Raw genomic sequence first — 26,076 nt, 5'->3', positions numbered from 1 at the left:
ACATACTAAAAGATATTCAGTGGCTAAAAAAAGACAAGATTCTAATTTTAACAAATATAAATTAGTACCTTAGGCTTTGTACAAACATTTAGTTTGTGGTGCAGCCTTGGCCACAAGGCACCAAAGAACTGTACCACAGGACCCTGGGGGAAGGAAAGGAGGAGGAGGAGGAAGAACTGAGATGCCCAAAGCCCAAATAACAATCAAAAAAATGGCAAATTTGGTGTCACTTGCCACCAAGTGAGTAATAACACTGTGTGGCCCCTGAGATGAGAGACGGGAAAGAGGCCACAGAACCCACCCGAGCCCCCTGGGAGGAAGAGGTGACCAGGCCCCTGAAGGATACAGAGCACGGCTCCTCTCGTAGGGGGACCTGAAACCCAGGAACAATGAGAAGCCCACTCAGTGGGAAGTGGGTGTCGCTGTGGAGACAGTGTTGGGTGGGTGTAGCTTATGGCCAGCCAGGGGGAAAATGTAGGCTTACAGGAGGATGTAAATACCCGAAAGGCCTCACCCTGAGCACATACCACCACTGGCACCCTGGTCAGGGACCAGAGGAAGGAAGGGTGATACCACAGAGCCTCCTATGGGCTGTAATGTGTCACCCTTTACCCCCCAAGATTCATATGTTTAAGTCTTAACCCCCAGTACCTCAGAATGTGAATGTATTTGGAGACAGAGTCTTTAAAGTGGTAATTAAGTTAAAATGAGGTCACTAGGGTGAGCCCTAATTCAACATGACTGGTGTCCTTGTAAACGAAAAGAGGAAATTTGGACACAGACGGTACAGAGGGAAGACCATGTGAAGATGAAGGGAGAAGATGGCCCTTTAACAAGCCACAGAGAGAGGCTTCAGAAGAAACCAACCCTGCTGACACCTGACTTCTGGCCTTGGAATTGTGAGAAAATAAACTTCTGTTTTTCAACCCACCCAGTCTGTGATAATTAGTTATGGCAGCCCTCACAGACTATTATAGGGTCCTAGTGTGTCACAGGTTAAATACTAATAACTACAGAATGAACTGGGTGTTAAAATCAATGTTCTGAGATATAGAATGCAAATATATTGGGAGAAATACTGCTATGCTTTATAGAGAAGTGTTTCATTCCTATTTGGAGTCGATGTTATTATAAAAGAAGAATCAAGTAAAACAGAAAGGAATTCAGGAATATAAAATGAAACCTTATGAAGAGAGGCTAAAAGACCTGGGACTATTGAGACTTAATATAGACATTGTTTTTTAGCTCCAGCACATGGAGAGTGTTTCCAGATGTTGCCCAAAACAAGAGAGAATCTGAAAAAAGAAGCGAATGTTAAATTCAATGAAAAGAAATTTAAATGAGACATAAAGAAACATTTCCTGACAGCAAGAGCGATTTTTAAAAAATTTTAAAGGCAACATTGCCTTGTTTTACATGGGGATGTTACAAAAATTATATTTTGAAGGGCCTTTTAAATGTATAATAAGCAACACTTTTCCTGGGTGACTTGGTTATAAGGGGCTATACAAGTTATTCTTTTGAAAGCCCACAATTCTGTTATACAAAATTAAATTTCTCCCTGCCAAGGAGCACATCAAGTTCTACAGAGACTTTGTTAGGTGGGCCCTGGGTGCATAATGAGATTTACGAATCTGAACCTTGCAGGGGTCTTTTAAAACAGAGATTCATGCTGCCCAGATTGCAACGGCCTACATGAGGAACAAAAGTTTTGGTTTTGCTTTTTATTTTTTTATTTTAACTATTAAATGTAGTGATGCCAATACAGCTGTGGAAACGCAGGCTGTGCCCTATTTTGCCTTATGCATCATCAAGAAAATTGCCAGCTCAATTTTGATTCCAAAATCCTCATTGTGATGATGTAGCTAACAAAAGATGCAGCTTGATTAAACATCAGGCCAGGCCAGCGCTGGGGCCAACTGGAGAAAATATTGTTTTGAACCATTTTATTGTCACTGAATAAAAATATTCATAAACTGTCCAGGCATATGGAACATCTCTATGTGTGTTCAGTAAGTTTTCAGAGACTTTTAGCATTTAAAGGGATTTTAGATGTCATTTCGTACAATCTCCCACACAAGCAGAAAGCCCTTTCTAAGTGTTTATAACTGTTTCTTTACAAACTCTTCTTCTAATATTTTGGGAATTTGCTACTTCTAAACTAGGTCTTCCACTAAATAAAAAATGCATAAACATTGAATAGTTTTTCCTTATATTTGGACAAAATTTACATCCTTAGAACTTATTCCCATAGGTCCTAGTTTAGTCTTAAGGTTAGTACATAAAAAAAATCTACAAGTGTAATACAAGGTTATATATGCAAAATGCGTAACTATGGGAACATACATAAATTATTCAGGCAAAATGAAAATTGAATGTACATAGTTAAACTGTTTAGATTCACTGGAAACTTCTAATAAGGCTGAAATGATAAAGAACAGTAGGCTAATCATAATGTATGTAAGAAGCTAAACAAAGGAGGGATTAGTTTAACAACATTGAGTCTTGACATTATTCTGCTTACAAGGGTTGGTGACAGTCTTGGCAAGGTGACTTTTTATCTTAGAAGGCTTTGACTGAAAGGAGGTAAAAGTGCAAGTTTTCACAGCTGATGGGAAAAGATCAGACCTGAGTCAAGGATTTTAGAGTATGTGGAAGGTGATTCCAGGAAGCAACAGTAGGAGAGTGAGGAAGAGACAGAGAAGAGAAAGCACCTAATAAAATTGTGTTATCCCTGGATTACCACCATGGACAGCTAGAACTGTCCCCAAGCTGGGACCCTGGGAAACCACCCAAAACCCATGTCTCAGGGTCTTCCCACCTGAGGGGTGAGGAAGCTGGGGTATTTTTTCTCCAAGCAGTTGTGTATGAATAAATGCTTTCATAGCTGGTAGGAAAAGACCAGACTAGTAGCGTCTTGGTCTAGATTCCCTTGGAAACACACCTTGAGTCAAAGATTCAAATACAACCAACCACTTATTTGGGAGTTGGTAGAGAAAGCACCAGCAGAGAAGCAGGGATATGAGGCGGGGAAGCAAAGTCAGCTCCTGGAGTGTTGATTTTTCTGGCACTTCCAGCCTGCCTCTTGAGCAGGTCAGAGTGGCTTTCCACAGTTCTGGAAAAGCCTGCAGACATGGAGGTGAAGATTCTGGCAGATAGAGGCTATTCAGAGCACATACATACAAAATAAAGTCTGAGGAATATAGGCAGGTGACTGATAAATCATTGATCATTCATTAAATAACTTGTGGAAGTGAAAAAAACTGACCACGTATCTAAGGGTAGCAGACCTATCATTGGAGTTTTCAGTCAAAGCCATCCAAGATAAAAAGTCACCTTGCCAAGACTGTCACCTTGCACAAAAGCAGAGAGAGGCTGGGTCTGCATTCTGGGTCAGCCACTGATGAGCTTTAAAACCCTGGACGAGCTTGAGCAGGTATAAAATGGAAAGAACTTCACCTCCCCTCACTCTCCTACATCGCGTATGAGAATAAAATGAGAGAATATATATAAAAATCCTTTGAAATGAAGAATGTGCTAAACAAAATATAAGAGATAAGACACAATGATGTCTGCTTATTTGAAACAAGAATTTTAGTTCACATTTTGGAGAAATTATATTTCCTTTCACTGGAGACTTTCATCAGAAAAAAAGTAACAGATCACAGTACATTTAGAATTTTCTCTGAAGCCTCATTCTTTGCTGCTATTGATAGGAAGATGGCAGCAAAACGTGTTGACGACTCTTCTTAGATATAATGAGCTGTCGATGATTTGTGAATCCATCCCTGAGTTATTTGTAAGTCTACAATAGTAGCTCCCTGGTGAAAATGTCATAAAGAATCACGTTTGGGTCAATGAACATAAAGCTGATTTTCGAAAATAAACAAGGTTTAGAAGATAAGAGAAGTTTTCCTTTTTCTTTACTTACCATCCCGTCCTAGATCAACTGATTTTAAGTAAAACTATTAAAGGTGGTAGAGAGAATTAGGACTTCTTTTAGTTTCTGTATCTCTGTGGGCTTTTGCTAGACAAATATATACTAAATTATGTGTGTTTTTAAGTCCAGTGCTCAGTTTAAATTTTGAATTTCAATCTCCAATGAAGTTTCTAAGACAGGAATATTCCATTCATTCTGTGTACAGAATATTAGCAGCATGAGAGCCACTCAGGAACACACTATATCTTTCAACTTGTTTCTCGTAACAACAGCCACAGGAGGAAAAAAATCAGCTGCTTTCAAAGAAGAATTTAAGCATTTGAAAAATGACAATGACAATTTATGGATGAAGATTGTCAAATGCTGAAAAGTTCCTTCAGAACATTCCTATGGTATCTCTTCACCGAGAAGCACCGAGAAGCACGGACAAGTGAGCCTTTACTATCAAACAATGGTGACCTTAAATCTCTCTTTTGGGAAGGGTATTGTCATCAGTATAAAAAGGAAAAACCTGTCCATCTATGGCTTTGGCAGTTCTCTGTAAAAAGTATGTATATTGAGATGAGGTCTATACACCCATATGCCTGGTTTTCCCATCCAGGGGATAAGATCAACCAAATGGTCACCTGCTATTATCTAGATTGACAAATCCTCTGCCACCACCCAAAGTCCTCCTCTTTCTATTTTTGAATAATCTTGATATAATCTTTCAGAGAGGAGAAAGCAGAGCAATTCAAAATACCCTGATTTTACCCTGGGAAAAGTCAAGCAGGTGAAAGGCCAGTCACAAAGAGATAACAATTGCTAACGATGATCAACATTAAGTTTACTCAAGACACTGTGCAAAGCACTTTACATGGCTTATCTCAGCGAAACTTCAAACCCTTCTCTGTGAGAGGTATTACCTCTTACATCTTACAAATGAAGAAACCCAGGTTTAGAGACGTGAATTAATATACCCAAGGTCACTTGCCTGCCTGCATCTGTCTGTTAGAAGAACCCAAACACTTAACTACAAAGATACCCGTGCATGTGGTAAGGCCTCGTTAAATTAAAACATCATTTAAAAGTAAACAAATTAAAAGTTTGGGATTACCTAATTTCACTTGGTGAAAATCTTGATACAGACAGTATTTTAAAATTGGTTCTATTACTTCCTAGAGCTAGAAATAAGTTAAGCAAGTTAAAAATGACTACTTGTAATAGACCTATACTATATAATGATTTGTCAGAGACATAAACACAGAAGCACTAATTGTTGGGAGTAAGACTTAAAAGCACATAGAACTTCTTGAGTCCTTGATTTAAAAAATTTACTTGTTACATTTGGCTTTGTGTGTGTATGTTGTGTAAAATCCTGAAACACTAGTAACTATTTCACTATAACTTATATCTACTCTAACAAAACATTCCAAAAGTGAACACTCTGAGTTTGGGAAACCTTAAGCTGCAAGGCTAACCATACCTGTGCACTTTTAACTACCTGTGCTCATAGATATTTGCATAAGGATGCGATTAGCCATGGGAACTAATCCTTAAAGGGGATTGGAGAAAGAAGTATAACATGCCCTATTTAGTTCTGTCACTTAGCAAACAGCAGAGTTGTGTATAAGGCTTGGATTTAATTTCTTGTCATGTCCCTGTGAAAGCCACTGTACCTTGACTTCCTTGGACATTTAGCTCTTGCGGTGATTCCAGAACATCATCAGGATGTGGGAAACAGAGTCCGTGGAAAGGCCCCAAGTCAAAGCAGGCATGCAGCAGTTCCATGTTCACTCTTGAGCACACACTCATGAACCCGACAGCTAAGCCTTCCACCTGAAACATCCAAAACACTCATTACCCTATCAGACCTCAAATGATTCTCATCATGAAACTTCCTCAGCCCCTCAGCATGTGGTCAGTTGGAGGTTTGGCAAGCACTTTGAAATATTTAAGGGAGGACGAAGTATCTACTGTCTAGCACTAGGCCCAGCACATACAACATGCTCAAAAAAATGTCCAGTGAGCGACCACTGTGGATAATCCTAGAGGTACATAAGTAATTTCGGGAAGTTGTCAGAGAGTTCTTGATGGGAAACTATAGCAACTTAACACCTGCCCTCTTTGCACAGAAAATGCCCCTTCCTGCCCCATATCCTCCACCATTTGCTGTCTTGTTTTTTATCCTGCCACAAGCCCTGCCCTCCGGTTCACATTCCTCCCCTGCACCATGCACAGTTCTCAGTGAGATGGGTCATTGTTCCAATGCCCATGTGATTGGCTCCCAATGCAGAGGAAGTTCATGGTCACTAGCTCCATATCAGGTAAAAACTCTTCAATTTTTCTTGAATTCATTCATTTACTGATCGGATGGTGTGATGGAGAGGAGATGTGAGGAAAAGAGACTTGGTGGGAAACATTTGAGTGAAGTAAACCTGAGTCAGGTGGGCTGGCTCACCAGGTGGGTCTCATTTGCAAATAGATCACCTCCCAGTATCCTAATAGACACTTGGTTCTGAAGCTGTTGCAGTGGTCTCTGTGATTTTAGGTCTTTGATGAGGAATACACAGGTGGAAAGATGAGTAACTATTTGATCTGGACCTATTAGTACCAAAATATTGTAAATTAACAACAGACTTTAATTCTATCGTATTCCACATTGCGACATGACTGTGATTAAAGTTCCTTATTATGTCCCTTCAATAGTTCTGTATTTTATTCTTTTCTGCAAGGAAAGTATCTAAAATTTAAAAAGAGAAAGAGAATACATAGTCCTTTAAATTGCACATAAATAATTCCCATTTATTATTAAGTAGATTTTAAGCAAATTCTGACAGCTGTTATTAGAAACCAGCATTTACTGGGTCCTTAATGGTCCAGACTTTATTTCTGAGATAACCATTCCATTTGGAAAGGAGAAGAACTCAACAATCACAGGCATTTTCTTTTCCCAAGAATGCAGCATCGTTCCATAAATGCCCAGGCAGAGAAAATGGTTAGCGCTTTACTAAAACAGAGAATCAAGCTATAATAATGCTCAGTCTTAATGACACGGAAAAAAATTAGGTATTAAACTATTTGTTCTTTAATACATCTTCCAGTTAAAAATCATTTGTTCTTAAACATATGTTTGTAAAATACATGTGAGACTCGCTTTATTTTCTCCTTAATATTGAAATACAAGGGAAATCTTTAAAAATTAATTTTCCACGTATATTTCTTTCTTTACAGCTCCCCCAAAATAATACTTGCTGTAAAAGTCTGGATTTACACAGCTGTTTTATAAAGCCATTGACACTTTAATAAAAATCCAAAATAAACATTTTAATTTTTTTCCCAAATAACAAGTGATTGTTTGTCTTGCTTGCACCCGTGAACAAAGGCTGCCTAGCCGTGGTTGTCTGGCTTCTCTGTAATTTTAGGCCCAAGACTCAGCAGACGCTGATTAACCAATCCATCTACCATATGTGCAGAAAGAGACGGCCAGCCTCACTCTCTGCAGGGAAAATTGGCATCCATCTTGGTTCACATGGAGATGTCCTTCTAATCTACAGCCACGCTGGCTCAACGAAACTTCGATGGCCTCAAATACCTTTTGCTGGCTTCATGGCGAGCTGCATGCGCATGATAAGAATGTATTATTTATAAGACCGCTGTTAGTAATGAGCTATTACACTAATGGCTCATTGTGTTTGGAATTTGATTTCAAATGGCATGGATCGCACATTCTGATGAAAATGAGAAAAACATGTTTTGCCATTAGAAACAAAGATTTAACGTTCTCCAATTCTACAACCTGTTATATTCCCATCATTCAACCAGGGTTGTAACAATTTACAAAAGTTCACAATTATAAGCTACAACAGAGCAAGGACATATTGTGGAAGTGTCTTCTGTTTCCTTGGGTTTCTTTCAAATAACTGATTTGAGAAACACTATTCTAAAATATGAATTTGCAGGAGTATCCAAATGCATCTATGTGTGTGTGTTTTCTGAAAAAAAAATAAATGGATTTAATGGACTGTTTTATTTGTACAATAAAAAGGCATTGATTGCAGGCTGTTGTCTATCTTCCAGGTGACAGAAGTACCTTCTACCACCAAAGTATCTTCAATTATATTAGAGAACAAAACTGAAAGTTTTCTTATTCTTGCTTATCCTGTGAAGACCTGCATGATGATACATAAGGTTTAGATTGCTAGAAAACCATATTCATAGTGGCCTTGTCTTCCCAAACGGGTTCACTTATACACACGTGTACACTTTATTGTTTATGCTTCCATCCAAAAAGCCCTACAGCCACCCATCCCTTTTTGGGTGACAATATTCCACAGCGAGGGTTTTGCCCTCATTGTGACCATGGCCAACTTTGGTCCTCTCTTCCTGATGCCAAGCGCATGGCTGACCTGGCAGGCTCTCCCCACCTGCAGGTCGGTGGGGCTTACTCAGACCACTGCTGCCCATGCCCTGGTTGGTGCCAAAGCAGACACTCTGCCCATCTGTCTTTAAGAGCCGCCCTTGGCCTCCAACTTCCCTTCCCTGAAACCTCAGCTTGGAGTAAACACCAGATGTCAAGGGAAGCCAGGATACAGTTGTGACGAGGAACTTGTAGCAAAGTGATAACTCAAAACTCCTCCAAAGAAGCTATCAAGCTGAAGAAAGTCCTCAAAATGAAAAGCCTTTCAGGGTTTCCTACAGGGCACAGGCACAGCTCTCAGGCATTCTGCCTGCACGGCCTGTAACTGGCATGGCTGGTCTGGGCAGAGATAGACATGATGTACTCTGTTCTGTTATCTCTGGTCAGTGGTGGCTGCCTTGAAGCATGGTGTGCCGGTAAGTGCCTAATCAGTATTCGGGGGAAAAACACCTGGATTTGTAGCATTTGCTGATTTCTGCAGTGTAAATACTCTCATGGTGGCCAATTTAGAGCTACCAAAGTAATGTCACTGAACATGCAGTTGGGAAGACATGTGCGGTAGCATGTTGTTATATATCATATCCACTATATAGAGACTGTAGACATACAGACCTCAAAAGCATAGACGATAGTAAAACAATTGTGAAGGAGGGGCAAGATGGTAGACGAGAAGCAGCCTGTGCATGCTGCTCTCAAGGAGAGGATCGAGAGTTGCAAGTGGATGCCCACCTATGGGCCTTCTTGTAAAGTGCATTGTGAAACATTGGAGAAGCAATGGGGAACACTGAGAATGAAGGTGACAGGGTGATTCACTTGGCAGGACTGTAAGGTACCTGGGGTAGGGGGCAATCCACATGCAGGAAGGACAGGAGGAGAGATCCCCAGGGCTCCACACTACCCCTGCAGATAGATGCTGCCACCCAAGCTGTGAGGGGGCCCTGACCATCACTGCAGACCTCCAGACTGATTCGGGAGCTGCTTGGAGTCTGTGCAGCGACATTGCACCAGAGAGCAGCCATAGCAGGGACCTGGTGGCTTCCATTCCTTGGGTGCTGCAATCGATGCCATTCTGAGCTCTCAGGTCCAGAGCACCTGGTCTACACAGGGCTTAGAGGGAGCAGGCAAAGAGGACACTCTCCTGTACCCCATGACTGGAAGATGAGCACCCCTCCCTCCCATGGGGATTTGAGCAGAATGGGTGCCATAGATGCAACCTGAAGGCCCCGTAGCAGCTGCCTCTGGGACCTGGATGGGGGAGAGTCCCAGCTGCCTGGCCCCACCCCCATAACCCCCATGCTCCCACTCAGCCCCATGGCTCTGCCCCCATGGTTCCTGTGCTGTGGCCCAGCCCTGCAGCTCTGTCTCCAAGGCTTCAGTACTGCCACCCCATCCCATGACCCTGCCCTCGGGCCCCACAGCCCCACCCCCAAGGCTGCAGTACTGCCACCCGGCAGTGCAGCTTTGCCCTGAAGGCTGCAGCACTGTTTCCAGAACCCATGGCCCCACCACTGCTCCCACTGGCTGCCTGGCAGGAACTGTCCCACAGTCCAACACTCTGCCAGTGACCCGCTAGCCTCCAGCCACCATCACATCTGGGCTGGATAGGATCCAACACCTGCAGCCCTGACATCCATGATCACTGCCTAGATAGCCTCTCCCAGCGGCCATTGTCACCACTGTGGGGAGATGGAGCAGTGCAATCTCCAGCAATGCCAGCCTCAGTGGAGAAGGACTCACTCAGCCCCCAACCCAAGCTTCCAACAGCAGCTTGGGGAACAACCCACCATTCTGCACGAAGATCATCCAGCACCACTTTGAACTGTGACAATCACAGGGGAATGGGACAACACAGAACAGCTGCATTATAGGCTCTCAGTGCATCCGCCCTTCCCTTGCCGGGTCAATCTCCAGAGTAGGTCACAAAAACACCATCTCAGGACTTCTCCTTCTCATTAGGTAGAAAAGTTCCCAGCAAAGGAGAATAGGTGCACTGCAAACCTACCTGCCCTGAGCTGAGAGAAAATGTTTCAGATGAGAAGAAACCAGCAAAAGAACTCTGGCAACATGAAGAAAACAAGCTAGTTAGACACCCCCAAGGGATCACAATAGCTCTACAGCAACAGATCCCAACCAAAAGGAAATTGTTGAAATGTCATAAATAGAATTCAGAATATGGATGGCAAATAAGATGACTGGGATTTAAGAGAAAGTTGAAAACAAACAAAAAGAAGCCAAAAAAAAAAAAAATACTTCAGGACACAAATGAAAAACTTACTAAAGAGATAGACAACATAAAAAAGGATATAATAGAACTTAAAGAAATGAAAGAGTCATTTAAGGAATTTTGAAATAAAGCAGAAAGCTTCAATAATAGGCTAGACCAAGCAGAAGAAAGAATCTCAGAACTAGAAGACAAGGCTCTCAAACTAACCCAGTCAATCAAAGATGCAGAAAAGAAAATAAAGAATAATGAACAATCACTCAGAGAAATATGGGACTATGTGAAGTGAGCCAATTTACAAATTATAAGCATCCCTAAGGGAAAAGAAAAAAAAGAAAAAAGGAAAACCTATTTGATGGAATTGTTGAAGAGAACTTCTCTGGTATCACCAGAGATTCAGAGATCCAGATATAAGATGATCATCGAACACCAGGAATATTCATAGCAAATAGGACATCTCCAAGATACACAGTCATCAACTTGGCCAAAATCAAAATGGAGGAAATTCTACAAGCAGCAAAAGCAAAAATTAACCTACAAAGGAAAATTCATCAGACTAACAGTACATTTATCAGCAGAAACCTTATAAGCCAGAAGGGATTGGGGCCCCATATTTTTCCTTTTTGTTTATCTACTCCTTTTTTTTACCCCCACCCCCACCTCCTGCCAAATTCCATCTCCAACTCCAGTCCATCTCCAGCCTCAGTCCTTCCCAACCGAGGTCTCCCTCCACTTACCAGGTCTCCACTCCCCATGATAGGGGAGACCTTTCCTTACTACACAAATCTAGAAGACTCAAGGAAGATCGGGAAGAAACTTATAGATACAGTTCAGAGATGACCTTGCAAGATCTGCCCAAGAGCCACTGCTGCCACCTTCACCACCAAATCTCCCCACTTTTAGTCTTCTCAAACAGAATAACCATCAGCCAAGAATTCTGTATCCTGCAAAACTAAGTTTCATAAGTGATGGAGAAATAAACACTATTCTAGGTAAGAAAACACTAAGAGAATTTGTCACAACTAGAATGCCCTACAGGAAATACTCAGAACTGCATTATACATGGAATGGCACAATAAATACCTGCCAGTATAAAAACATCCGAAAGTTAAAACTCACAGCTCTTATAAAACAGTACCATAAGAGGGAAAACAAAACAACAAGGTATCATCCAACATGATGAACAGAATAGTATTCCACATATCAATACTAACACTGAATGTGAATGGTCTTAATGCTTTACTTAAAAGACACAGACTGGCTGAATGGATTAAAAAACACACCCCAAGTATATATAGTTTCCAAGAAACACATCTAACTTGCAAGGACTTGCAAGGACTTGCAAGGACTCAAGATAAAAGGCCAGAAAAAATATTCTATACAAACAGAAACAAAAGCAAGCAGGTGTAGCCATTCTCATATCAGATAAAATAGACTTTAAATCAACAATGGTAAAAACAGACTAAGATGGTTATTATATAATGGTAAAGGAAACAATTCAACAAGAAGACATAATAATCCTAAATATATATGCACCTAACACAGGAGCTCCCAGATTCACAAAACAATTCTACTATATCTAAGCCAAGAAATAAACAGTAGCATTGTAATTGCTGGGGATTTCAATCCCTCACTCACAGAACTGGACAGATCATTGAAGCAGAAAATCAGTAAAGAAACACTGGAATTAAATGGGACTCCAGAACAAATGGACCTAACAGACATTTCAGAACATTCTACCCCCAAACTATGGAATATACATACTTCTCATCAGCACATGGGACGTTCTCTAAAATCTTAGAGAATCTTAGAGAATCATATCTTAGCCAACAAAACAAGTGTCATCAAATTTAAAAAAAAATCAAAATCATACAATGTATCTCCTCAGACCATAGTGAAATAAAACTAGAAATCAATTCCAAGTGAAATGCTCAAATCTACACGAAGTCATGAAAATTAAACAACCTGCTAATGAATGATCCTTGGGTCAATGATGAAATTAAGATAGAAATCAAAAGATTTTTCAAAATGAACAACAAAGGGGACACAAACTATGAAAATCTGTAGTATGTTGTAAAAGCATCCTAATGGGAAAGTTTATAGCCTTAAATGCCTACATTAAAGAGGCAGAAAGATCACAAATTAACAACCTAATGGCATATCTCAAGGAACTAGAAAAAGAAGAGCAAATCAAACCCAAAGCCAGCAGAAGAAAAGAAATAACAAAGCTCACTATAGAACTAAATAAAATGGAAACCAAAAAAAATTACAAAGGATTGAAGAAATAAAAAGTTGATTCTTTTAAAAGATAAACAAAATCAATAGACCACTAGCCAGATTAATCAGACATAGAAAAGAAAGGACTCAAATAAGCTCAATGAGAAATGAAAAAGGAGCAGTACAACTGATACCACAGAAATACAAAATATCATCCACGAATATTACAAAAATCTCTACACACACAAACTAGAAAATGTAGAGGAAATGGATAAATTCCTGGAAATACACAACCTCCCAAGTCTGAATCAAGAAGAAACAGAAATCCTGAACAGACCAATAATGAGCAATGAGATTAAAGCAGTAATAAAAAAAGTCTCCCAACCAAAAAAAGCCCAGACCAGACAGATTCACAGCAGAATTCTACCAGACCTACAAAGAACTAGTACCTATCCTACCGAAATTACTCCACGATATTGAGAAGGAGGCAATCTTCTCTAACTCATTCTATGAGCCAGTATCAACTTGATACCAAAGCCAGAAAAGGACATAACAAAAATAAAAAACTACAGACCAATATGTCTTGTAAACATGGATGTAAAAATCCTCAACAAAATACTAGCAAATCAAATTCAACAGCACATCAAAAAAATAATTCACCATGATATAGTGGGCTTCATCCCGGGGATGCAAGGATGATTTAATATATGCAAATCAATAAATGTGATTCACCACATAAAGAGAAGCAAAAACAAAGCAGTAAAATCCAGTACCCTTTCATGATAAAAACCCTCAACAAACTAGGCATAGAAGGAACATACCTCAACATTATAAAAGCCATATATGACAAACCCATACCCAAAATCATACTGAATGGGGAAAAGTTGAAAGCATTCCTCCTAGGTACTGGAACAAGATAAGGGTTCCCACTGCCACCACTTCTATTCAGTATAGTACTGGAAGTCCTAGCCAGACCAATCAGACAAGATAAAGAAACAAAGGGCATCCAAATCAGAAAAGAGAAGGTCAAACTATCCATTTGCTGATGATACGATTTTACATCTAGAAAACCCAAAGACTCCACCAAAAAACTCCTAAAATTGATGAATAAATTCAGCAAAATCTCCGCTACAAAATCAATGCACACAAATCAGTAGCATTTCTATATACTAATAATGGTTAAGCTGAGAGTCAAATCAAGGACTCAACACCATTTACAACAGCTGCAAAGAAAATATTAATAAAGTACCTAGGACTATACTTAACCAAGGAGATGAAAAAGCTCTACAAGGAGAACTAGGAAACACTGATGAAAGAAATCATAGATGACACAAACAAATGGAAAGAAAACATCTCATGCTCATGGTTTGGTAGAATTAACATCATTCAAATGTCCATGCTGCCCAAATTGGGTTACAGATTCAACGTGATCCCCATCAAAGTACCAATGCATATTTCACAGATCTAGAAAAAATAATTCCACACTTCATTTGGAGTCAAAAAAGAGCCTGAATGGCCAAAGCAATCTTAAGCAAAAAGAACAAATCTGGAGGCATCACATTACCTGAATTCAAATTATACTACAAGGCTATTGTAACCAAAACAGCATAGTACCTGTATAAAAGTAGAGACATAGACCAATGGAACAGAATAGAGAACCCAGAAATAAAACCATCTATCTACAAACAACTGATCTTTGACAAATCAGACAACAACATACACTGGGCAAGGAAGCCCTATTCAGTAAATGGTGCTAGGAAAACTGGATAGCCACAGGCAGAAGAATGAAGCAGGACCCCTATCTCTTGCCATATGCAAAAATTAGTTCAAGATGGATAAAGGGCTTAAATGTGAGGCATGAAACAATAAAAATTCTAGAAGAAAATACAGGAAAAACTCTTCTAGACATTGGCCTAGGTAAAGCATTTATGATTAACATCCCAAAGTCAAATACAGCAACAATAAAAATAAATAAATGGGACTTAATTAAATTTAAAAGCTTCTGTACAGCAAAGAAAATAATAACCAGAGTAAACAGACAACTTACAGAATGGGAGAAAAAATTCACAAACTCTACATCCAATAAAGGACTAATATCCAGAACCTACAAGGAACTCAAACAAATCAGCAAGAAAAAATAAACAACCCCAGTAAAAACGTGGGCAAAAGATATGAACAGAAGTTTTTCAAAAGAAGATAGACAAATGGCCAATAGACATATGAAAAATGCTCAACATCACTAACATCATGCAATGCAAATTAAAACCACAATGAGGTTTTAACCACCTTACCCCTGTCAGAATGGCTATTATTAAAAGGTCAAAAACCAACAGATGCTGACATAGATGGAGTGAGAAAAGAAGGCTTGTTGGAACTGCAAATTAGTACAACCTCTATGGAAAACAGTATGGAGATTCCTCAAAGAAATAAATATAGACTTACCATTCAACCCAGCAATTCCACTACTAGGTATCTACCCAAAGGAAAAGAAGTCATTTTGTCAAAAAGATACCTACACCCAAATGTTTATCACAACACAATTTGCAGTTGCAAAGATGTGGAATCAACGTAAGTGCCCATCAGTTCATGAGTGGCCTAAGAAAATTTGGTATGTGTATATACTATTCAACCACAAAAAGGAATGAAATAATGTCTTTTGCAGAAACTTGGATGGAACTGGAGATCATTATCCTAAGTGAAGTTATCTCAGGAATGGAAAAACAAATACCACATGTTCTCACTAATAAATGAGAGTGAAATGATGGGCACACAAGGGCACAAAGAGATAGAAAGCTCATTGGAAACCAAGAATTGGGAGAGGGTGGGAAGGGGTGAGGGGTAAAAACTTACCTATACAGTACAACGAACACTGTTTTGGTGATGGGCACATTAAAAGCCCCAGCTTAAGCATTATACAAGGTATCCATGTAGCAAAAACATTTGTGCCCCCTTAATATTTTGAAATTTAAAAAATAGTAAAATAATTGGAAGTGATGAATCTTGAGAGTTTATTAACTTTGTTTTAATATAATTTATTACACAGTAAGTTTATATAATTTAATTTTTAATAATGGCTGTGTTTAACAAGCAGCTTGCAAAGTTCCTGAGGATTTAATAATCAGCCCTCCTGAGCCAGAATGAGCTCCTAAAAGGCCCCCAGGGAGGCAGGTGGGAGGGTAGTAACAGCATTGATCTTAAACTCCAAAAGGCTTCAGACATCAGACATGGCTCGGTGCAGATTGGAGGTCTCCTCCCAGATCCCGGCTCATAGGTCCTATTTCTGCGCTTCCATATTAAGATCGAGGTCCATGGACTCATCTCTACAGAACACAAAGCCTCTGATGCCTGAGGCAGCCTGGCCTTTGGGAGGAGATTAAGCTGGACTCCTTCTGCCTATTTTGAGACACCAGAGGATCCTTGCAGGGTTGGGACTGCAGCTTTCAGCCTGCAGCTTTGCACTTATGTTTGCTTACACACACAGGAAGTGTGAAACATTTGGGGGAAGCTTCTCCACAAGCACTAACTCAAGTGATTTGGGGTGAAACTACCACCTTGAAACCAAAGAATTAAAAGCCTTCCAAAAACAAAGGCCTGATTAAACTTGATGGGTACAGCTTGGTCATTAAAGGTCCTTATTGGCGTCTGTAGGAAGCATTTTACTTCTCAGTAATTTTTGTCTAGCTGTGTCAAGACATAATTTTCCCAAATGGTGCTGCTGGGCCCAATACTTCCTGACCCTTCCTTAATCATTAGCCTGAAGCTAATTTCCAGATGAGAATATGTGAAAGCAAGTCCTTAAAGGACAGTGCAAAAACTTAAATATGAAAAAATAAAATTCTAAAAAATAAAATAAAAATAAAATCCTTTCAATGTAGTACCTCAGAATCTAATTTTTAAGGGCAGTTCTCACCTTCAGAAACTTATGCCCATATGTCTGTAAATTCATCCCATTCTTCACCAGATGTGTTTTATCATCATACAGATAAGTGGTTCACCACCTAGACTGCATATTAGAATCATCTGGGGAGGTTTTAAAAAGTCCAGATTGTGTCCCACCCCAAGAGATTGATTTAATTGGCTTGAGTGCTCTCCTAGCATCAGGATTTTCAAAAATTGATATAATTCACCTACTATAAAAATAACCCTTTAAAAAGTATACAATTCAGTGGTTTTGGGTATATTCACAATGTTGTGTACCCATCATCACTATTTTCATCTCCTCCACCCCCAAAGAAACCCCATACCCATTATTGGTCACTTCCCATTCATTCCCCTCTCCCTCCAGACACTAATCTACTTTCTGTCTCTAGGGACTTGCCTATTCTAGGCTTTCATATGAATGTGCTCATACAATATGTGGTCTTCACATCTGGCTTGTTTTACCTAGAATGTTTTCAAGGTTCAAATATGTTGTAGTGTGTATCAGTGTGCTTCATTCTCTTTTATTTCCTAATAATATTCCATTGTATGGATACACCACATTTAGTAGATGAACACTTGGGCTGTCTCCACTTTTTGGATATTATTAATAATGCTGCTGTGAACATTTGTGCACAAGTCTTTGTGTGGATGTGTTTTCAAATCTAGGCATGGAATTGCTGGGTCAAATGATAACTCTATGTTTAACTTTTAGAGGAAATGGCAGACTGTTTTCCAAAACGGCTGCACCATTTTATACTCCCACCAGCAATGTATGAGAGTTTCAATTTCTCTACATCCTTGCCAACACTCATTATTGTCCTTCTTTTTTATTATAATCATCCTAACAGAAGTAAAATGGTATCTCAATGTGGTTTTGATTTTCATCTCCTTAATTTTGAACATCTTTTCATGTTCTTATTGGTTGAGAAATGTCTATTCAAATCTTCTGCCCACATTTTATTGGATTATTTGTCTCTTTATTGTTGTAAGAGTTCTTTATATATTCTGGATCCAAGTCCCTCAGCATAGTATGGATAGCCTAAAAGTCTTCCAGGTGATTTTCATATGCATCTAGTTTGAGAACCTCTGATGTAGAACAAGGCCTCAGACTGCTCTTATTATCCAAATAAGAGAAATTTTGATTCCAAGTTTCAATAAAAGTAATAGACATTAAACAGCTCTTGCAGTTTTAGCAGATAACGAGAAATGAGTACGTGAAGAATGAGGATGTGGGTTCTGTCTTTCAGGCCCAATAGGCCAGATCTGATATTTTTAGAAAAGCTAGACATTCCAGTTGTTACATACACTTCCTGAATTTTTATGTTAGTCACTAGTTCAACAAAATTTAATCATATATAACATGAACCAAATAATAAGGAAACATTGAACAAATCCAAATTGGGAGACATGTTACAAAGTAACTGACCTATACTCTTCAAAAATGCAATCATCACAAAAGATAAAGATGGACCAGGGTGTTATTCCAGATTAAAAGAGACTGAAGAGACAGGGTACCTGAATGTAATGAATGACCTGGAATTATTTCTGCCAGAAAGAACATTATTGGGACATTCAGTAAATCTGCATAAGGTCTGTAGATGAGATAATAGCATTGTAGGAATTGTAATTGCTTGATTTTGATCAGAGTACTGTAGTTATGTAAGAGAACATCCTTGTTTTTAGGAAATATATACTCAAGTATTTAGAGGTAAAGGAACATTATGTCTGTAACTTACTCTCAAATGGTTCAGAAAAAATTTATATGTGTGTGTGTGTGTGTAGGTAAATTAGGGAAAACAAGCAAGGGAATGATAATGCAAATGGGGTGAAATATTAACATCTGGGTACTTAAAAACTTTCTATAAATGTGAAACTATGTCAAAACAAAAAGTTGAACAAATTAATCACTTTCCAAGTCAAACAAAATCCATCTGCCAGCAGAACACTGGCTTGTGATCTCTGATGTCTAGATATCGGGACCCTCAGAAACCCCCTCACACACCCCTGGAGGGCCTTTTCCTTTCCCCTAACTCTAACCCCTGTCTCTAGGAATAGGGCAAAGAATCTACAGCAGCCTGGGTGTCTGAAAGGACCTCACAAAAGAAAGCCTAAAGCCAGTAACACTGGGGAGAGGGGTGATGCCAAGGCTCAGAAGCTGGCCTGCCTGGTCGTCCACCCAGAAGGGATGGGGTAGGCGGTAGGGGTGGGGGAGGGGAAGGAGACAGGGAAGGAGGAGGAGATGGTAGCTCCAGGGGTGCTCTGCAAAACCAGGAGCAGCATCACTCATTTCTCTCATTTCTCTCACTAAGTGTATCCCCAGGTGGATCAGTCACCAACCTCACACACGACAGCATGATTCTCTTCATCTTGTGCCTCTATTAGTTCAGCCAGGAAGTATTCGCCGTAAGTTTCCCTCAGAACTGTTGTGTCATAGCGCGTAAATACTGGCATGAGGTTGTCATGATCTTCCACCCTGTTTAACCGAAAGGCTTAAGTTCAGTGTTCATTCATTTGTTCCTTCAACAGAGCAGCTACTATATGCCAGACCCTGTTCTAAGTGCCAGGGATATAGCAACACTCTCATGGAATGAACTTACGTTCTAATAGGAGAAACAGACAATAAAAATGTAACAAATTTAAATAATTTTCAAATATTTCAAATATTTTGAAAGCATCCGAAAGCATCCCATGCTTTGGGATGGAGAATGAGAGGATCAAGTGGTCAGGGAGGACCTCTGCGAGGAGGGACACCTGAGCTCAGACCTGAAGGAACAGAGGGGAGGAAGGCATTTTGAAACCTGAAAATAGAACATTCCAGGCAGCAGGAACACAATCAGCATGTTTGGGTATGGAACGAAGAGCAGCATTTGTTATGGGCCAAAGGACAAGAAGCTGGGGGTGGGATTTCCCAAGGGTGTTCCAAGGAACACTACTTCTATGATATTGTCCCCAGAGTCCCCCTATCAAATAATTCCAATACCTAAAAACAATAACCTACTACAGGCCCCCTCCTGGACTGTCACAGTTACATATTAAAGACTCTGAGAAACACTACAAGAAACAATACTTAACCTTGTTTATGAATTTTTCAAACACTGGTGCATGGTACCCTTTATTCCTGAGACATTGCTACACTTTTTTCCCCCCATGGTGGGGAAAATGCTGGTGAGGGTAATGAACCTCTGCTCACTATCCTGGGGACATCCACCTTGACTTCCATTCTCAGGACCATTTACAGCAACCTGGACAACTAGCAGAGGCGGGGGGAGCAAGAATCTGACTTATTGAAGCACGGCGATGCTGGCTCTCGGACTCCATTTTGCTACCATATTTAACATTCTTTTCTTTTTTTTAGTATACTCTTTGGTAAATTTAGTGCCCTATTTTACCTATCTGGGTTATTCTTGTACTTTTTCCTGCTACTTTCCCTGTTCCAGATCTTTATTATTTTTTTCTTCTAGTATTTCTGACTTGGCTACTAACCTTTATTTCCCCCCCACTTTATTTCATTACTCTGCCTTCTTCATCATCCCATTTTATTTTCTAGTATGTTCTCTTTGACATTAATAGCAGCTCCATCTATTGAGTGATCAGTCTGTACATCAAGCTCACAGCTATAGCCAGATGATCTCTGTTGCTGTACTTCTCATAGTAATCCTGGGAGTGAGGCATTGCCATCTTCACTTTACAGATGGAGGAGAGCAAGGCTCATGGGGATGAGGAATGCTTTGCTTGAGACAACAGAAATAGTCGGCAGCAGAGCCATGATATGCACTTTGGTTTGCTGACATAAGCCCTGCCTTCACACACCATGCTAAGCTGACAATACACTTCAAAAGCCTTCCTGTATCTTGACACTTCTTTTGAAAATTCATAGCAGGAAGTAAAAGAGTTGAGACAGGAGTCCTTGGCTTGGGGGCCAGAGGTCACCGTCCAGCCAGCCCTGCCACCACTCCTCCAACACCTGCAGCAGCAATTCCCTGATCCTGTCATAGCCCTACTCCCTGAACCCAAATGCTTTAAACTGGATGACCCCATGCACTCTGGATGAAAATCTCCACCTGCTCCCAGGATGAAACCTTGATCTCTGGTGACACAGGCATAACTGCTGGAATGATGTTGGTTTTTCAACAAAAACATAAAATATCTTGATGGAAGAAATACATATATTTGAAAAATCATGTCTCTGCTCTATGAAGCTTCACGGCTAATGAGAGGGCTGGCCAACAGACCACGGTACAAGGAAGAAAAAACACAGAAGATAACAGCCAGGGGGGACCTTCCCCCAAACTCCCCAGCTTGAATCTTATTATTAGTCTCTTGTCAACTCTTTCTGGAAGGAGAGATAGCGAGGGGTCCTTATCCAGACAACCAGTTTTTATTTTTTTAGTTTTTCACTATCAATCTGGCTCTGATGTCATCACCACTGAACAATCTTTTTTCTTTTTAATAGTGAAGTACTGACAGCTTATTTTTTTTATTTCAAAATATTATGGGGGTACAAACATTTTGGTTACATATAATGCCTTTGCCTCGCCCAAGCCAGGGCTACAAGCATGCCCTTCCCCCATGCCATGAGCTCCACATCCCTTAGTTGTGATTTTACCCACCTCCACCGCCCCCCTCCCACCTGACTGCCACCCAGTGAATCTTACTACCATGTGAGCACCTTATTGTTGATCAGTTAGTACCAATCTGATGGTGAGTACATGTGGTGCTTGTTTTTCCATTCTTGTCATACCTCAGACTTTGAAGGATGGGCTCAAACACCCCTACCCTTGATAAAATAAGAAGTGCTAGTTCACCATCATTTTTTGTGGCTGAGTAGAATTCCACAGTATACATATACTACATTTTATTAATTTACTTATGTATTAATGGAAACTTGGGTTGTTTCCACATCTTTCCAATTGTCATTTGTGCTGCCATAAACATTCGAGTGCAGATGTCTTTATTATAGAATGTCTTTTTGTCCTTTGGATAGATGCCTAGTAGTGGGATTGCTAGATCAAATGGTATTTCTATTTTTAGCTCTTTGAGATAGCTCCAAATTACTTTCCACAGGGGTTGTACTAAATTGCAGTCCCACCAGCAGTGTTAGAGTGTTCTAATCTCTCCACATCCACGTCAGCATTTGTTGTTTTGGGACTTTTTGATAGAGGTCATTCTCACTGGAGTTAGGTGATATCTCATTGTAGTTTTGATTTGCATTTCCCTAATGATTAGAGATGTTGAGCACTTTTTTACATGTTTGCTGGCCATTATTCTGTCTTCTTTTGAAAAGTTTCTGTTCATGTCCTTTGTCCATTTATTGATGGGGGTGTTTGATTTTTTTCTTGTTAATTTTCTTAATTTCTATGTAGATTGTTGTTATCAGCCCTTTATCAGATGTGTAGAATGCAAATATTTTCTCTGTCAAAAAGTCTTATTCCATCATGCCAGCGCATCAGTGGGACTCTGTAGTGGTGAGACTAAAACAGGGAACCAGGAACAAACACCAACTGTTTTTAGAATGCACATGATTGTACTTCTGATGCTGTAGTCATTTCTCAAGCTATTTCAGCCCTGCTGAAAAGGAGTCCTCGACCACTTGTCCAGCTATTTTTGTGTGTATGTGATCACTTTGAGCATTATCATTGGTCACCTGTGGCCTGGTATACCAAGACTCCACCAGAAGCGTATCAAAGACTTATGGTGCTCTTTTGAAAAGATTAGAGAAAAAAATGATACCACATAGCAGTCAAAACCTGAGCTGGGAGCCAGACTGCTTGGGTCTGGATCCTGCTTCTGCCTTGCCCTAGCTATGACCTTGGGCATAGTACCTTACCTCTCTACACCACGGTTTTCTCATGTGTCATAAAAATAATAAATGTTAAGATAAGAATATAAGTGTTATTGTTGTTGTCATTATTATTACTTAGGTAGAAAAGACCCAAAAGAACACTTGGAGAACATTTACAATCAGTGAGCAGAATGATAGTTTCTTACTACAGAAGCTTGAATCGCTGCACTTGGTCCCCATCAGCTACTGCAGGTATAAACTCTGCGATTCCATCCATTATCACTAATCTTAAAACTCTACTTGGTGTTTTGTTCTTTTTTCATCCCAATAGGCAAGCACAAAACAAATACTTAAAAAAAATTTTTGTGAGACAGGCTCTTGCTACATTGCTGCATTGCCTAGGCTGGAATGCAGTGGCTATTCACAGGCACAATCATAGCTCAGAGCAGCCTCGAACTCCTGGCCTCAAGTGATCCTCCTGCCTCAGTGTCCTGAGTAGCTGAGACTACAGGCACACCACTATACCCAAAACTCTGCTTTCTTTACTGAAAAACTTTTGCAAGCTCCCCACTGTTTTGGGAATGGGCACAAGGTCCTTTGCCTCCATCTTTCCACCCTCATCACCAACAATGCCATGATTGATGTACTTATTGTCCTTAGAAGGGGACCTTCACCATCTTCCCTCATTCCTACCTCTATTCCTATCCAGCACCCTGACCACTTTGCCTACCCCACATCCCAGCATCCTTCAAGGCTCCCCTCTACCCCACACCCTCCAGCAACTCTTCCTTCCCACCTTCCCTTCCCAGGAACCCAATGAGAAGATCATCATGGGATCCATATTGTCCAGTTCTGGTGTTAATTTCTTATGGCAAAGTGTGGCATTTTCCTAACCAGGTAATATGCTTTTTGGGCACCCAGAGGGAGTTGTACAGCAGTTCTGTAGTGTGCAACCCAACAGTGACAGCCAACATGGATCAGGCCCTTACCTGTGCTGGGACCTTGCCAGAGGCCCCACATGCACTGACTGCACCGAGGGGCACAATTGCTAAGTTTGAGGGGGTGCGCCTAGGAAGTCTGTAGCCAGAGTCCCATGCTGGTGGCTCCACAGCCCTCTACTTAGCCTTCTGATACTATTGATTTAGAAACTGGCAAAGTCACTTCAACACTAAGCCTTGGTTTTCTGATCTACAAAAGCAGTGGGGACAAGAATAGCTGTGAAGATGCAATGCGGTGACACAAACCAATGCTCTTAAGCCCACTCCCTGGTGCACAGTAAGCCCTCAGCAAGTGTCTGCTCTCCACATGAGCCCTCAGAACCTCAGCTGAAAGAGCCTAGAATTTCCACTGACTTTCAGGAACAACTCACTTCCCCAGGTACCCTGCCAAAAGGGTGCTGCTAACAGGAGGTGGCTTTTCTCTGTAACAAGAGTCCCTGATGATACCGGCTTAAAAAAAAAAAAAAAAAGATTCTAGGAGAAGAAAATACCCAATAAATTCATGTTCAAACATTTTTTCAAAAATAAAAGGTTGCATCAATATTTATTAACATTTTAAATAATGGGAAAATAATTCAATATCCTAATCATTTCAAATAAATTAAGACAGCAATCACACAAAAACAACTGTGTACCATGGGCTTTTATTTATGTGATAGACACAAAAATATTACTCTACGGATATAAAAATCAGGAACAAAGGTTCAGAGAGACAAGGCTCCAGGCCAAATCATGAGCCCTCAGCAGCCCATTGACAAAGTTATCCATAATCATACCTCAATACTAGTTCTTCTGGGAAAAATGAGAAAAAAACATCCAAATCTTGGAGTTTTGAAGAGGCTCTCCCTTAAGCTTTTTCCCAAAATGGATAAAGAGGAACTTGTTCTGCTAAATGCATTCCTTGGGGTAATTGATAATTTATGATCTTGCATCAGCCCAAGAGCTAATGATAAAGTATGACATCAGCCTCACACAGTCTCAAATGGCATATGACAAAGTCCAGCCCTACAGAAACAAAACACCCCAGCTATGGGAAACAATTCATGCAGTAAAATGTTTAAACGTAAGCATTCTGAGCAAGGCAACGAACACAGCCTTGGATGCAAGGAAAGCCACGTCTATCTGTGAGTTTGGCACCACAGAGCCACGTAGCTGGTCCAATGGTGATGACTACTCAAGGGTTACAGTTCACCAATAAAAAGTGCAATGGAAATAGAACAATTCTCTGAAAAGCAAAGTTCCTTTACATCTTCCATTCAGAATGTGGCTTGCAGGGAGCGATATGTTTATTAATGTAATCCATTACAGAATATTTTATTTCAACTTGTTTAGAGGAAACAAAAGTTCCATCTCATAAAGACTTATTGATCCCTCAGGCACCAAAATACCCATTAGATTCTGAAAACTCTGCCAGATGAAAATGGAGATGAATCTAAACATTAAAAAAATCAACAACTGCTCACTTGGGGAATGGATGTCTTCTAAACCTAGATGGCAAAGCTAAGGATGACCTGGTGGCTCTCACTGGCTTCCTGGAAGGTGAGAAGAAGAAAGAACAAACTCACTCATCATTTCTACTATGTCAGTTAGCTGGGCTTTCCAAGCATATGTGGTGCCCGGGACCCCACGGAACTCTTCCTAATAGCCTGGTGACATGTAGATCCTAAGATCACTTCATCACCTCAGCATCCTGACTGCTCTACTATATAATTACAATCCTAGTGGAAAATCAGTAGGCCAGCTTCCCGCGTCAGGAAGGTGTGCATCATTTCCTTGCCAGCAAAGAAACCATTGTGAAGTCACAAATGGAAAGTTCACACTTAAGAACTGTAACAGCAGCAGCAGCAGCAGCAGCAGCAGCAGGCCACCTTTGCATTAGAATATTGGCACAGCCTTCTTTTTCCTGCCTGACGGTATTTTCCATATCCAAAGAGGATTTGCATTTCATTAGCTAGATTTAAAAATGTGCCATTGAAAAAGTAATTCTGTTATCACTTCAAATGCCATAAATATATTTCTTCAAACCTGTATGTGTGTACATATTTTTAAAAACCAGCGAAGAAAGAAAAACAACACAGAGAATCCAATTCAGTGGTAGTACTAAAGAATGCAGTGTGTTCTGGTTAAAACAACATTTTACCAAGATGGGGTAGGAGATCCTACAGTTGGCGCAGATCAGATTTTTTATTCAGATGTGTAAAAACAAAGCAGCTTTTTCTTTCCAAGATCTCTTGTGCCCTCTAGTGGACTTTTTTTTAAAGCAAATCCAATCCATCATTTCTAAACTCTACGCAGTATTTCATTGCAGAACTTTAAAATGGGTTTTATAAGAAAAAGTTAGACCGCAGGTCAAAGAAAACAAGCCAAAGACCAAAATAACACCATTTTCAACTGCCAAATAAACTAGAACATAAAGAATACAACTGGACATTGAATTCTTGCACAGAGGAAAGTCTTGAGACTAAACAACTTTGGGACTTATTTGATATTGTGAACCCTAATAATGGTAAAATAATGCTATTATTAAAGTCTGAAAGAAGGTAGGAAGGTGGAGGAAAAAAAAACAAAGTGGGTTTTAGAGCCATTTAGCTTCTAGTC

The 26,076-nt window shown here is 40.1% G+C and overlaps 1 protein-coding gene across 1 annotated transcript in view; it reads right to left on the bottom strand.

Moving 5' to 3' along the window:
- The window catches only part of CFAP61 (cilia and flagella associated protein 61), a 253,590-nt gene that overhangs the window by 199,848 nt on the left and 27,666 nt on the right, over positions 1–26,076 (bottom strand). The window contains exons 7-8 of the mRNA XM_045528893.1: positions 19,036–19,171; positions 5,599–5,758 (exon numbers count right to left, since the gene is read on the bottom strand). Coding sequence (XP_045384849.1) covers positions 5,599–5,758; positions 19,036–19,171 — 296 coding nt within the window. The remainder of the gene's footprint in view (positions 1–5,598; positions 5,759–19,035; positions 19,172–26,076) is intronic.

This window comes from Lemur catta, chromosome 17, assembly GCF_020740605.2.
Source record: "Lemur catta isolate mLemCat1 chromosome 17, mLemCat1.pri, whole genome shotgun sequence".
NCBI classification, from domain to species: Eukaryota; Metazoa; Chordata; class Mammalia; order Primates; family Lemuridae; genus Lemur; species Lemur catta.
The sequence above is the reverse complement of the archived record's forward strand: the minus strand, read 5'-3'. Positions and strand labels throughout refer to the sequence as shown.